Source organism: Excalfactoria chinensis, chromosome 2 (genome assembly GCF_039878825.1).
Source record: "Excalfactoria chinensis isolate bCotChi1 chromosome 2, bCotChi1.hap2, whole genome shotgun sequence".
In the NCBI taxonomy this organism is placed as follows: Eukaryota; Metazoa; Chordata; class Aves; order Galliformes; family Phasianidae; genus Excalfactoria; species Excalfactoria chinensis.
In genome coordinates, this window is record NC_092826.1 from 89,420,556 (window position 1) to 89,434,125 (window position 13,570).

Sequence of the window (13,570 nt, forward strand, 5' to 3'; positions counted from 1 at the left end):
ATGTCCAGATAGCTGTCAGATCACAGTCCTTTTCATCATTTGTTATGAATGTAGTATGCAGGACCTAACTTTGAAACTGGTTAGAAAAAAAATTCTGATTTAAGTCACTGCTTTGAATGGCTGTTTGACCATGTGGTCTCCCTTCCAACTATTGCATGAGTCTCTGAATACTATTTTCCTAATCTGGGATGTGAGGAAAGACACAACTGCATTGTCTTATTGTATGCCCTACTAAGCTATTTTATCCTATCCATCTGAGCATTGGCAGTTTATGGTCAATTTCTGTATTGTGAGGTACTCTACTGGTATCATGATTCATGCAGTAAAAGCCTGTTACTTCAACCAGGTGCTGCTTCCTGCTCTGTGCCCTCATGTTCTAAAAAAAAAACAAACACTGGAAAACTGTCGTTAAAGGAAATAAGAAGAATGCTTAAGTCCCGCGGACAGCACTCATTTCCCTCTCCTTCTCTTAAATATACACTTAAATATAGTATTAGATTGTGTAGTATTTTGGAATATCAAACAGCAGCAAGGTAGACTTCTGATTGAAATAGCAGAAGTGAGTAGAGGAAGTAGAAAGGATTACCAGCTTCTGAGGTGTCAAAAGGTACTGAAGAGGCCTGGAAATTGCTAGAGCCTACTGCAGATCTTAGATTGAAATAATTACTGCAAGCAGACCTAACAACTTCTTTTAGAATTACAGAACTAAAACAAATACCAGAACCAACTGTTGTGATGTGGATATTGGTTTGTCCTGGGTAGAGAAGATTTCTGAAGTGAACCACAGAAGGTGTTTGATGTTTTTCTAAGTGTGGAAGAAAATATCTGAATAATTAAATCTTCTACCTCAGCATACGTATTCTAAGCAAAGGTCCCATCCTTATACAAACATTTGTGAAGTAGGTAGAACTCAATGTCCCAAATACTTACATATATTTAAAACCACAAACACATTTAATCAACTGTTTCAAATTTCAGCACACCATGTCTTTGGAGAAATCATCTGATTATCAATAAGTAGACTTTGTAGCTATGAGAATAGATGGCTCTTGCCATACATCCACGGAAGATTTGTTCATTGTGAATGCCCATAAAGCCACATGTATATGCACCCTACTCTGTGAAGGAGACAACTTCTTAAACTCCAAGCTGTTCAGAAAAGAAAACTGTTTTCTGTACAGATTTGTAATACACTGGATGCAATACAGCTTCTAATAGGATTTATACATTTATTTAACATAATGAATGTAATCCATACACAAGTTATGGAGAATTCAAAGGATGCATGGTAGGTATCTTCAGAAACATAAGATGTGTAAACTGTAACCACCACAACATATGGAAAGCCATGCAGCTTCCAGTAAATTAATGTCATTAGTTAGCTATGTCAGCTAAATTATCATTTTTTGCACTTCTTATATATTCTGCCCTCCCTCTGAGGCTCTCAGTATTTCTGAAGTGTAGATGAGATAAAGAGAAATACATCCAGGTTCATTATGACTGCAAACAGAGCCATCTAGTCACTAGCAGGAAGGAAGGCCCCACAGTTACACTGTAGCAGGGCTGGGAGAAAGAACATAAGTTTTAAATCAATGTTACTGTCACATAGGCTCCTTTTCCTGTCACAGATAATTAAGGAAAGTCCCATAAACTTCAATAGAAATATTATGAAGTATAGAGCAGGTGATACTCCCACTTTGAGCTGGAGTTTGAAGGAGATATCTTCCGATGACTTTTCACACAGAATCACAGAATCACAGAATGACCCGGGTTGGAAGGGACCTCAAGGATCATGTAGTTCCAACCCCCCTGCCTAGCAGGGCCACCAAACATAAGCCTTTACTAGATCAGGTTGCCCAGGGCCCCATCCAACCTGGCCTTGAACACCTCCAAGGACGGGGCATCCACAACCTCCCTGGGCAGCCTGTTCCAGGGCCTAACCACTCTCCTAGTAAAGAACTTCCCCCTAACATCCAACCTAAATCTTCCCTCTTTTAACTTAAAACCATTTCCCCTAGTCCTGCTATTATCAGCCCATCAGCCCTTTCGAAGAGTTTGCTCCCCTCCTGGGAGTAAGCTCCCTTCAGGTACTGAAAGGCAGCAATGAGGTCACCCCGCAACCTTCTCTTCTCCAGGCTGAACAAACCCAACTCCCTCAGCCTGTCCTCATAGGGGAGGTGCTCCAGCCCCCTGATCATCTTCGTGGCCCTCCTCTGGACCCTTTCCAAAATCACCATATCTTTTTTGTACTGAGGGCTCCACACCTGGACACAGTACTCCAGATGGGGCCTCACAAGAGCAGAGTAGAGAGGGACAATCACCTCCCTATCCCTGCTGACCACCCCTCTCCTGATGGAGCCCAGGATCCCATTTGCCTTCCGGGCTGCCAGAGCGCACTGCTGGCTCATGTTAAGTTTCTCATCTATTAGGACCCCCAGGTCTTTCTCTGCCGAGCTGCTCTCAAGGACAACTCCTCCCAGCCTGTACAAGTGCCTGGGGTTCTTCCGGCCCAAGTGCAAAACCTTGCACTTTGCCATGTTGAACCTCATTAGGTTCACCCGAGCCCAGCTTTCCAGCCTGTCAAGGTCCCTCTGAATGGCATCCGTTCCCTTTTCCAACTAACATTTCTGTGCATCTACACTTCTGTTCACCAACGACTTAGCATGACAAGTCTATGTGAGAAGCTAAGAATAGATAATATAATTAAAAAAAAATAATTGTTTGGGATTGGCTAGTCTATGCGATGCCAATATATTTGCTTTCAACAGCAAATAGTATAGGTTGCTTGGTGATTCTATGATTCTAATTTTTTTTTTTTTTTTTTTTTCATCAGTTTGAAAGGGGATTCATTCTAATCTTTAGCCATCATTACTTCTAACTAGTTACTAGTTTCTGCAAGGGCTAATGTACAAAAACAAACCTGATTCCACACAATACATGCATATAGAGGATGCAACTATTTACCTTTTCCCTTCCTCTTTAACCTTCACAAGATATACTCATCAGATGCAGAGAGATAATATCTTTTGTTTGTTCATTTTAAGAAGTGGACTTATGTCCTGCACATCAGCACCAGAACTGCCAGTTAGGCAATTGCTTGGGATCTCTTCATTTTAAGTAGATTTGCAAAGACTTTGATGCTTGACAAACACACTTACCTCTGGTATGGCTATGATTGGTCCTGGTGGTCCTGGTGGCCCAGGTGGACCGACAATATCATTCCCATCCTGCCCCGGTTCACCCTATTTCAACAATGTTATAAATGGAAATCCCATTTAGAAAGTGATACACTTCACATAGGTTTCTCAGAAAGAATTAGACCCACCCAATCTCACCTGAGGTCCTGGGTCACCCTTCTCCCCTTTTGGACCCTTTGCATGATAAAAAACAAAACAAGTGTAAATGCTTTTAAACAGAAAACATTGAAGCTTCATTCTAACTTCACAAAATGCAGATGTTTAAAATTATTTGACAATGTTAAAAAAAAAAAAAAAGCATACGAAAACACAGCATATGATTAGTTGAGCATTAATTCAACAAGCCTTTCTTTCACTGTAATAAAATCAGATGCGCCTCACTGCTTCTTCCTTTTCATCACTGACCACCTCAGTTTTGTTCCAGATTGCCTGATGAAATGAACAGGGAAATACAAATGAACTGAAGAGTCATTTTCAGGCATGTTATTTCTAAGCTTAATCAGCCCCTCAAGATTCAGTCTGCTGGGGACACAGACATTTGATATGAATGAGAGGAAGGTGGCAGTGAATGAGCTTCCAGCTGAAGAATTCTAGAATCCCTGGGGTTATTAAGCAGCAAAAATGCATTAAAACTACCTAAGAGCCTGTTGGCTTCCACGTAATTAAAAGCAGAGCTAAATTCTGAATAATTAAAAGCAAAAGGATCATCAAAGAGAGAGAAGTGGCATCCAGAGAGCTCTGTGTCACTTTTGATTGATGAGGGAGGCACTAGCAAAGAATACTGTGTTTGGTGTCTAGGATAAATGCTCCACATTGGATAGGACAAATTCAGACCCAACGCACCACACGCTGCTAGTGAGTATTGTGAATGCTCCAGCCGAACTGTAAGATACAGGTTTGAGAGCAAATGTGTGCTAGGTGATCATAAGATATGATAGCCCAACTCACCACACCTCCAGGATATCCAGCGATGCCAGGTTGTCCTTCCGTAATTGGGCTTTTCTGATGCACATAAAAAAAAAAGTACTGTTATCCAAGATAATCAGTTTTTAGTCTCATACAAGAAATCATCTACCATCTCTGAGGGACATAGTATCTGGGTGAACTAATAGGGTAACTGGGGGGTTTCCATGGAGTCAAGATCAGTAGCTCTTATTAGTCATCAGACCTCTTCACTGATCCTGCTGTTTCCCTGATTCCAGAAAAGATTTTTCCAATGCAGCTTCAATAATTCCTCATCATTGCTCCCACTCCTCCTTAGCAAAAAGGTGAGTTGTTACTTTCCCATAGGGTTTATTTTGTGCATTACTTCCACTTTCAGCTAAGTGACTCTCAGACCTGAGGTAGAGGTGGGAGAGGCATTGAGCGTAAATGAGAGAGGGTGGTAGGGATGTCAGGATGTGAGGCAAAAAATTTGGTCATTCTTTCTCTAGTTCAATGGAAGACTGCAGTTTGGTGCTAAGAATCTGATCAATTTCTCTACATTCTCGGGGAAAAACAGAAAGCATTGCACTGTAATAATAATGCAGTTTCCCAGAGAAAAATGGATAAAAGAAGGCTGTAAATTCCTAAAGGAACAGATAAATAAAAACTGCCAAATAAAAACAACTGGAAGTGGTTTATTCAATGTGTAGCTAAGTTGCTAGAGACCCTTGCCATAAGATCTTATAAGTTATAAAAATCTATGTAAATGTCAAGGAAGGTATCAAATTAATATAGACGATATCTATGAAGAATTTCAGCAACTATTTCTAGCTGAAGAAGTCCCTGAGTCACAAATTGTTGGAGTCTGGAAGATTACTCCAATTGCAATATAATATGTGCCCTTTTCTAAGGTCCACACATCTGCTCAAACTGTATTGTTGGAAGCAGGATACTTGGATGGATGGATGTGATCCAATAAAAACACTGAGAATTATCTAGTACGCTGCAGGAATCTCTGAAAGAATAACAGAACTTTAAAGCATCCAAAGGCAAATAGCCTTCTGTATTGCAGTTCCTGTGTGACAGAAGAAATTAAAAGTCCATAGAATTCCAAATTCTCTCTCTTCTTGGGCCTTACTGCAGAACCACCCACCTTCATAAAATATCAAATATGTCCACTACATTAAGAAAAGACTCTCTCACTTTTATTTCTACTTTTGTGGGGAAAAAAAAAACATATGTCAGTTTGTTAAGATGATGTTTTACTTTAAAGGCATTTTCATTTTATGCAGCACTGCAGGATAAAAGTTGTTTGTGACTGCAAAAGGGATTTAAAAACCTAAGAAACTGATAGGGGATTTAGGCACCTACATGACTTCTAAAAATGGTACTTGCAACTTCAGTCTCTTAACTTCTTATAGAAAATGGTAAGTATATGCCTACAGCAGAAGTATTTGTGTAGAGGAAATAAGCTTGAACAAATAGCATTCTTCAACAGAATACTCTCCTTTCAGGCATGCTGGTACGGGGAGATCAAATTTCTATTATTACAAATGCTGAGTAATTTTATCAATTGGTTTGACTAAGGAAATTTAGTTTGGAAGAAAAGACCTAGGACAGCATGATGTTTCACTGTAAATAAACTACACAAAGACATCCTCATTTCCAACTTCATGTTTCAAGATTGTAGGCCTTTTCATTACTAAAATAAAAGAGAACTAAAACTGGGTGGATCTTTGTTACCTTTTTCTTCCCTTGTGGATTTAAGAGATTGATAGTTTTTAATAACATTAGAGCCAATCCATTTACAATATATGCATGTGATTGAAATGTATCTGTCATAGCAGCAATAACAATTACAAGAACAACGACCACAGAGCAAAGCAATTGTATTAATAAAAACTAAGAAATTAATTTACAGCTTCAAGCAGATTAAAAAGAAAAGCATAAAACAATTGTCCCATGTATCAGTGCATCACCTTAAGTGATTACAACTACAAATATCCCTGTGAAATGGCAATGCTCAAAATACATAGAGCAGATAGTATTTATGTCAAGTAGAGTCTTGGTACATTATTTTATTTTAATAAATAAGCAGCTGCTGGTAGAAGACTGTAGTAATAATTCTGTAAACATTCAACAAAGAGAAGGGGAGATTCATAATTACTTTTATGCTGTTTCATATGGCAACTCTTGATTACAGTGTTGTCTCAAATGCAAGAGAAGACACTGTTTAATCTTGTTCTGTTCTATCTTTCATTTCTAGATAGAGGCGGGCTCCAGGAAGGATCAAAACCAGAAAAGACAGGAACGATGATGGAGAAGACTGGAGAAGACATATGGCGTTGTGCTCACAGGTTCACATTCGGATGAAGAATTTCAACCACCCAGATATTTGTGAAGAGAACAATATAGCAGGCTGCAAGCAATCAAGGAGACTCCTGAACTGCACTGAGGACAACCCCCTGGTCCAGGTATTGGACAGACCGGACAGAGGTGAAGCATTACTGGACATGGTGCTCACCAATGCAAAGGAGATAATTCATTAAAGATATTAAGATGGGTGGCAGTCTAGGCTTTAGTGATCACATTCTCTTTGAGCTTGTGATTTCAAGGAATGTGGACCTGATAAAGAACAGAGTCAGGCTGTTGAAATTTAGAAGAGTGAATTTTGGGCTGTTAAAGGAATTACTGGAACAGATCTGTGGGAAGTTCTCATCAGGGATGTAGAAATGGAACAAAACTGGCAGCTCTTTAAGTACACCTGTCTGAGTTCACAAGAGTTCTCCATCTCCCCATATAAAAATAAATAAATAAATAAATAAATCAAGCTGAGGAAGCAGGAAACCAACATGACTGAGTAAGGTCCAGCTGGTCAAACTGAGGAATAGTAAGGATAAGTATAAGCAAGGGAAGCATGGATGAGTGAGTGGCCTGGGAAGAGGATCAGAATGCTCTCCAGACATGCAGAGATGGGATCAGAAAAATCAAGGAACTGAGCTTGGCAAGGGATGTGAAAAAATAACAAGGGATTCTTTAACTACTTTGATCAGAGAGGAGATGGGGAAAGGAGAGTGTACTCCCTCTGATAAATGAGAAGGGAAAACTAGCTACAACAGACATGGAGAAGGCTGAGGTACTCAGCAAGTTCATTGCCTTCACTGGCAGTCAGCATTCCCAAATCTATCAAGTCTCAGAACCTCTAACAAGGGGTTGAGAGATCAAAATTCTTCTAAATGTAAGAACAGAGCAAGTCCAAGACTGCTTCATGATTTTGGATGTGTACAAGTCTACATGGCCAGACAACATGCATTCCCAGATCCTGAAGGAACTGGCCTATGTGATTGCCACGCCACCCTGTATCATGTTTGGTTGCAAGTGCCAGTGACTTGAAAATGGGAATAATTACTCCCATTTTTAAGAAAGGGAGAATGCAAGACCTGGGAAACAATAGAGTAGTGATTCTCACCTTTGTGCCTGGGAAGACTGTGGAGCAGATCCTCCTGGAAGAAATGTTAAGGTACATGCAAGATGGACAGTCACCTGGTTGAGGGAAGTGACTGTCCTCAGCTCTTCCCTATTGAGACTTCACCTGGAATACTGTGTTCAGGCCTGGAGCCCCCAGCACTAGAAAGATGTAGAGCTGTTGAAGTGGATCCAGAGGAGGGCCACAGAGGTGATTAAAGGGCTGGAGCACTTCTATAAAGAAAGGCAAAGGGAGCTGTGCTTGTTCAACGTGGAGAGAGAAGGCTTCAAGGAGACCTTATAGTGGCCTTTCAGTATTTAAAGGAAGACTGTAAACAAGCTGGAGATTGACTTCTTATGTGATCTGATAGTGACAGGACAAGGGGGAATGGTTTTAAACTAAAAGAATCATAGAAGCATTAAGATGGAAAGTAGATGGAAGGACCACTAAGATCATCTAGACCAACCATCATCACCATACTACTAAACCACGTCACCTGATACAACACCTGTTCCTTCCTTGAAAAACTCTAGGGACAATGACTCCTCCACTTCCATGGGCAGCCTCTTTGAACACCTCACCAATCTTTCTGAAAATAATTTTTACCTAATTTTCCAACCTGAATCTGTCTGTAGTGATGCATGGGGTTGTTATGGCCAAAGTGAAGGACGTGGCCCTTGGTTTTTCTGAAGCTCATAAAATTGGCCCCAGTTTAATGATCCAGCCTATCCATATCCATCTGTATGGCATTCCTACTCTCAAGGAGATCAATAATTGTTCCCAACTTGGTGTCATTTAGAAACTCAATCCCCTTGTCTGGATCATCAGTAATATACTAAACAGAGACAGCTCAATACTGATCCCTGTGGAACACCACTAGTGACTGGTCACCTGCAGAATTTAACTCTATTAACTACTGTCTTGATCTGGCCATCCAGCCATTTTTTTTTATCCAGTGAGTAATACACCTGTCCAAGCCATGGGGTTTTAGATTTGCCAGGTGAATGCTATGGGAGACAGAGGCAAAGGCTTACTAAAATCTAGGTAGATTAAATCCACAGCCTTTCCCTCATCCACCAAGCGTGTCACACAATCACAGAAGGTCAGGTTGGTCAAGCAGGACTTGTCTTTTATTAACTCATGCAGGGTGGGCCCGATTCCCTGGTTCTACCACACATACTGTGTGATCACAAGCTGATCTGCTCTATAGCCTTTCCTGATACCAAGGTCAGTTTGACAGATCTGTAGTTCCCAGATCCTCCTTAGGACTCTTATAGATGGATATCAGCTTTGCAAGTCTCTAGTTATCTGAGACCTCCTCAGTTAACCAAGACTGTTGATAAATGATAGGAAGTGGTTTAGCAATCTCTTATGCCAGTTCCCGCAGTGCTCTCAGGTGGATTCTAATGCCATGTAGCAGTTCACTGTTTCCTCAAGAACTGTGGAAGTTTATTTTGCTCTCCATTCCTGCCTTCCAAATCAGAGGTCTGAGTACCCTGATGATAACTGGCTTGACTATTAGAGACAGAATAAAGAACGCATTGAGAACCTCAGCCTTTTCCTCATCTTCAGTGAGAACATTCCCTGCCACATCCAATAAAGGTGGTAGATTCTCCTCAAGATATAAGAAAAGGTCTCTAAACAGGCAATAGTATTCATATCTGTTTTTGGAGAACTTGAAATATCTCAAGACTAAGGGGGAGAGAAATACAAAAGGGGCAGCGCAGATACCAGCAGAAATGAATGTATTCAACAAGGCCAAGTGCCAGGTCCTGCACTTTGGTCACAATAACCCCACTCAGTGCCATAGGCTTGGGGATGAGTGGCTGGAGGACTGTGAAAAGAAAGGGACCTGGTAGTGTTGGTCGATGCTTGGCTGAACATGAGCTAACAGTGTGCCCAGGTGGCCAAGAGGGCCAATGGCATCCTGGCCTGTATGAGAAATAGCGTGGCCAGAAGGTTCAGAGAAGTAATCATCCCCCTGTACTCAGCACTGGTAAGGACACACCTTGAGTATTGTGTTCAGTTTTGGGCCCTTCACTACAAGAAAGACATCGAGGCCCTGGAACATGTCCAGAGAAGGGCAACAAAACTTGTGAGGGGTCTGGAGCACAAGTCTTTTGAGGAATGGCTCAGAGATCTGGGATTATTCAGTCTAGAGTACTGGAACACAATATTCAAGGTGAGGTTGCACCAGTTCTAAATATAGTGCAGTAATCAGCACTTTTGACTGGCTGGCTATGCTGTATTTAATGCATGCCAAAATGGAATTTGCTCCTTGGTGCCAGGGCACATTGTTAACAGCAGGCTCAATGTGAGCTGACTAAAATGTCCAGACCCATTTCTGCAGCACTGGTCTATGATCACTCATCTCTCAGTCTGTACCTCTGACTAGCAATTCTCAGTTCCAGGTGCAGAACCCAGCATTTACTTTTATTGAAACATGCTGATTGTCCAACATTCCAGTGTTTCTGGATATCTCTGCAAGGTCTCTCATCTCCTACAGATGTCGTCAGCACCTCCCAGATTAGAATCATCGGCAAACTTGCTGAGAATACACTCCACTGCTGTATTCAAATCATTGATGAGAATGCTGAACAGAACTGACCCTAGAATTGATCATTGCTAGCGATTATCTGCTAGCTATGTGAATCTCCATTAACTACAACCATTTGTGCTCTGCTATTGAACTGGTTAATCACCAAGCATAGTGTGAAACTGTTTACCTCACAGTTGGATAAAACATCCAGAAGGATACTGCGAGAAATGATCTCAAAGGCCTTACTAAAATCCAGAAAGATTATCTCTGCCACTTACCCTTCATACACCAAGTGGCTAACCTTATAACAGAAAGACCAAATTACAAAGGCAGGAATAATTGATGAATGGCAAAATTCATTAATGAATTCATATTGAGTATGTCCGAAAATATCTTTGTTCTTTAAATGCTTTTCAATATCTCCCAGGACAATCTTTAACTTTTTCAAGGACTGAGGTTAGACTACTGTACAGTTATACAGTCAATAGGTAAACAGAGGTTAAACAGATGTTTTGTATAAAAGATTATCGTGATAGAAAGATAATCTATGATAAATGGAAAATGCTCACCGATGTTAAAGGCTCACAGTAAACTCCACAAAGGAGCAGTCTCCAGAGAAAGAGATCCTGCCTTAGTGGTGGTCAGACCTTAAATGAGATCTGGGAGAGGTGGAGTCAAGCTCCACCCCTTCCGGTAGCACAGCTGAATTACCTTCACCTGTGCTCCCACAGCTGACTCATTGCTGGCCTCAGGTAGTTAATCAGAGGTTCAGGCCGTGATCAATAGTTTCCCATACAACTACTTTCTGCAGTTTCCTGGATCTTCTGTCTTTCTTGTAGATGGATATAACTTTGACTGTCTTCCATTCACTAAATAAATCCATTCCTGGCATGATCAGTTACATTGTCCAACTGCCCATATTAAAAGGAATTGTACATTTCCCAGAAGAAACTGTCAGTCTGTAACAAATGGTTCTGTCTGTAACAAACGATTTATCAATTCCTTCTTAGACAGTTGTGAAATATAGAGATGATTACATTGTCCCTTCTCAAGAGAGTAGATCCACAGATATAATAGAGTTCCTAATAGCAAAATACCTCAAATCCTGAATTGTAGTTTACACCTGCAGGTCCAGGAGGTCCAGGGGGCCCTGGGGGCCCAGGGGGTCCAGGTTTCCCAGGAGAGCCATTAGCGCCGGCTTCTCCTTTAGGGCCTACTGATCCAGTAACTCCAGTATCACCCTAAAATAGAAGGTCAGGCTAATATTAGTTATACTGAACATGAACAAGCTGATGCAAGTAAGCACTTGGGTTCCAAAATCATAACCTTTTACACTTCTTAGCCCTTTCTCTTTGTAAATTGTAAATAACATGTTTTATTGGAGTGAAACAGTTTTCCCATAAAATCACTGTCTTTTTTCCTTTCTTTTCCTTTTTTATTTTATTTTATTTTATTTTTATTTATTTATTTTTATTTTTTACCTTTGCACCAACAGATCCAGGAAGACCTCTGTCACCCTGTAAAAGAAAAGCAATCCTTAATATTAAGAGTATTAATCATGCAATAAATAAATAAATAAATAAATAAAATCATATGACTGTGATTGCTTAATTAAAATACTCACAAAATTCTGTTTTGTTTAACTTGATTTCAAAATGTTCAATACATGAAATATTAGACCCCTTAGAGGCCCCTTAGTTAACACAAAAACAATCCACATTTCAGAAATGATTGTAACAAGTGAATAGTTCTGGTTTGGTATGCATACAGATGGCAATTTTGTATTTCAGTTTTGCTGGAGATTTTGACGGTCAAGAGAATCAAACACTGTAGGTCACATCTTCACAATTCTCAACATAAATGAGAAAAATTTACATGGACGGTAACAGAAGCAGAAGCTGATACCACAGGGGTTGTCTAGGACACCAAATAAAGGATATGATTATCAGTGTGGTTTTAGGTTCTTCTGCAGTAATCAAGTTATTTGATTTGCTTGTATATACTTCATTTAAATGTCATTTCCTCATGTCTATGTATAGACAGGACAGAAATGCAGCATGTATTTCTTTTCTAAGTGGCACTGAAGCTAATGGACTTAATTGTTATATTGGCAATCTCTTGTCCTTGCACATTCAATAAAAACTGCTTGAATGAGATCTGAAAAAAATGGGTAATCATCAGCATCAAAATGATAGCAATGACTTCTTCCAAAATTAATGACAAAAAACCCCAAACTTATGAAATATCACTCTAGGGAATAAACTGACTTTACTTTCCACTCTTCAGTACATTCAGCATCTTCTCCCAGTAGTCTTCTTTGCATAAACAGTGAAAAAATGTTTATAATCAGATATAGCAATATAGATTAAGCCAAGGCTTAAAAAAATAAGGTAGAAAATATTAGAAATCTTATTATTCCAAGGTGCTGGGGATCATATGGAGAAGGAGCAAATATATAGTGCTTCACTTTTAATTAAATTTTATCAATATATCAGAAAACACGTACAGCAAGGGAAAACAACTTCTTGCTTGGAGTAAGATAAACAGCATGGGAAAGCAAAGCAAGGCTGATAGCCAAGGACATCTCTAGAAGAAGAAAAAAGCAAAAGGAACAGCTCAACTGATTGGATAAACTCCTGCATGAACGTTTAAGGAGTGTTTGTGGAATACTTTGTTGACATGTAAAGGCGGATGGGAAAGTTGTAAGGGCAAATGGGAAAGGGAAAAAAGGAAACTTGTGAATATACATAAGTGATGTGAGAACCTGTAATAAACAATCTGGATCGTTCACATCTGAGTCTGAGCCTGGTTGCCACATTTTTTCTTCCAATTAATACAATTTACAAGTCAAGTTTTTTTTCCCAATAAACAGAAATTCAAGTCCAGTGTGCTTCAGGTAGACTTTCTTCTGTTTAAACTACTGATTATAACAGGAACGTTCTATTAGTTACCATTAGTTACCAGTTACCACGTGACTTCCATTTACAAGAAAGGTTGTAAGGAGGATCCGGGGAACTACAGGCCTGTTAGTCTGACTTCGGTTCCAGGGAAGGTTATGGAACAGATTGTCTTGAGGGAGATCATGCAGCATGTGCAGGATGGCCGGGGGATCAGGCCTAGCTAGCATGGGTTCATGAAGGGCAGGTCCTGTTTGAACAACCTGATCTCCTTTTATGATCTAGTGACCCATCCGGTGGATGAGGGAAAGGCTGTTGATGTGGCCTATCTAGACTTCAGCAAAGCCTTTGACACTGTCTCCCACAGTATTGTCTCCCACCTGCAGAAGCTGGCAGCCCGTGGCTTGGATGGGTACACTCTTGGCTGGGTAAGGAGCTGGCTGGAGGGACGGGCTCAGAGAGTGGTAGTGAATGGAATTAAATCCAGCTAGTGACTGATCACGAGTGGTGTTCCCCAGGGGTCGGTGCTGGGGCCTGTCCTCTTCAA

General features: G+C 40.4%; 1 protein-coding gene across 1 annotated transcript in view; it reads right to left on the minus strand.

Moving 5' to 3' along the window:
* Positions 1 to 13,570, minus strand: part of COL15A1 (collagen type XV alpha 1 chain) — a 103,290-nt gene that overhangs the window by 43,956 nt on the left and 45,764 nt on the right. Inside the window, exons 11-15 of the mRNA XM_072327486.1 lie at positions 11,608 to 11,643; positions 11,224 to 11,367; positions 4,146 to 4,199; positions 3,336 to 3,371; positions 3,159 to 3,242 (exon numbers count right to left, since the gene is read on the minus strand). Coding sequence (XP_072183587.1) covers positions 3,159 to 3,242; positions 3,336 to 3,371; positions 4,146 to 4,199; positions 11,224 to 11,367; positions 11,608 to 11,643 — 354 coding nt within the window. The remainder of the gene's footprint in view (positions 1 to 3,158; positions 3,243 to 3,335; positions 3,372 to 4,145; positions 4,200 to 11,223; positions 11,368 to 11,607; positions 11,644 to 13,570) is intronic.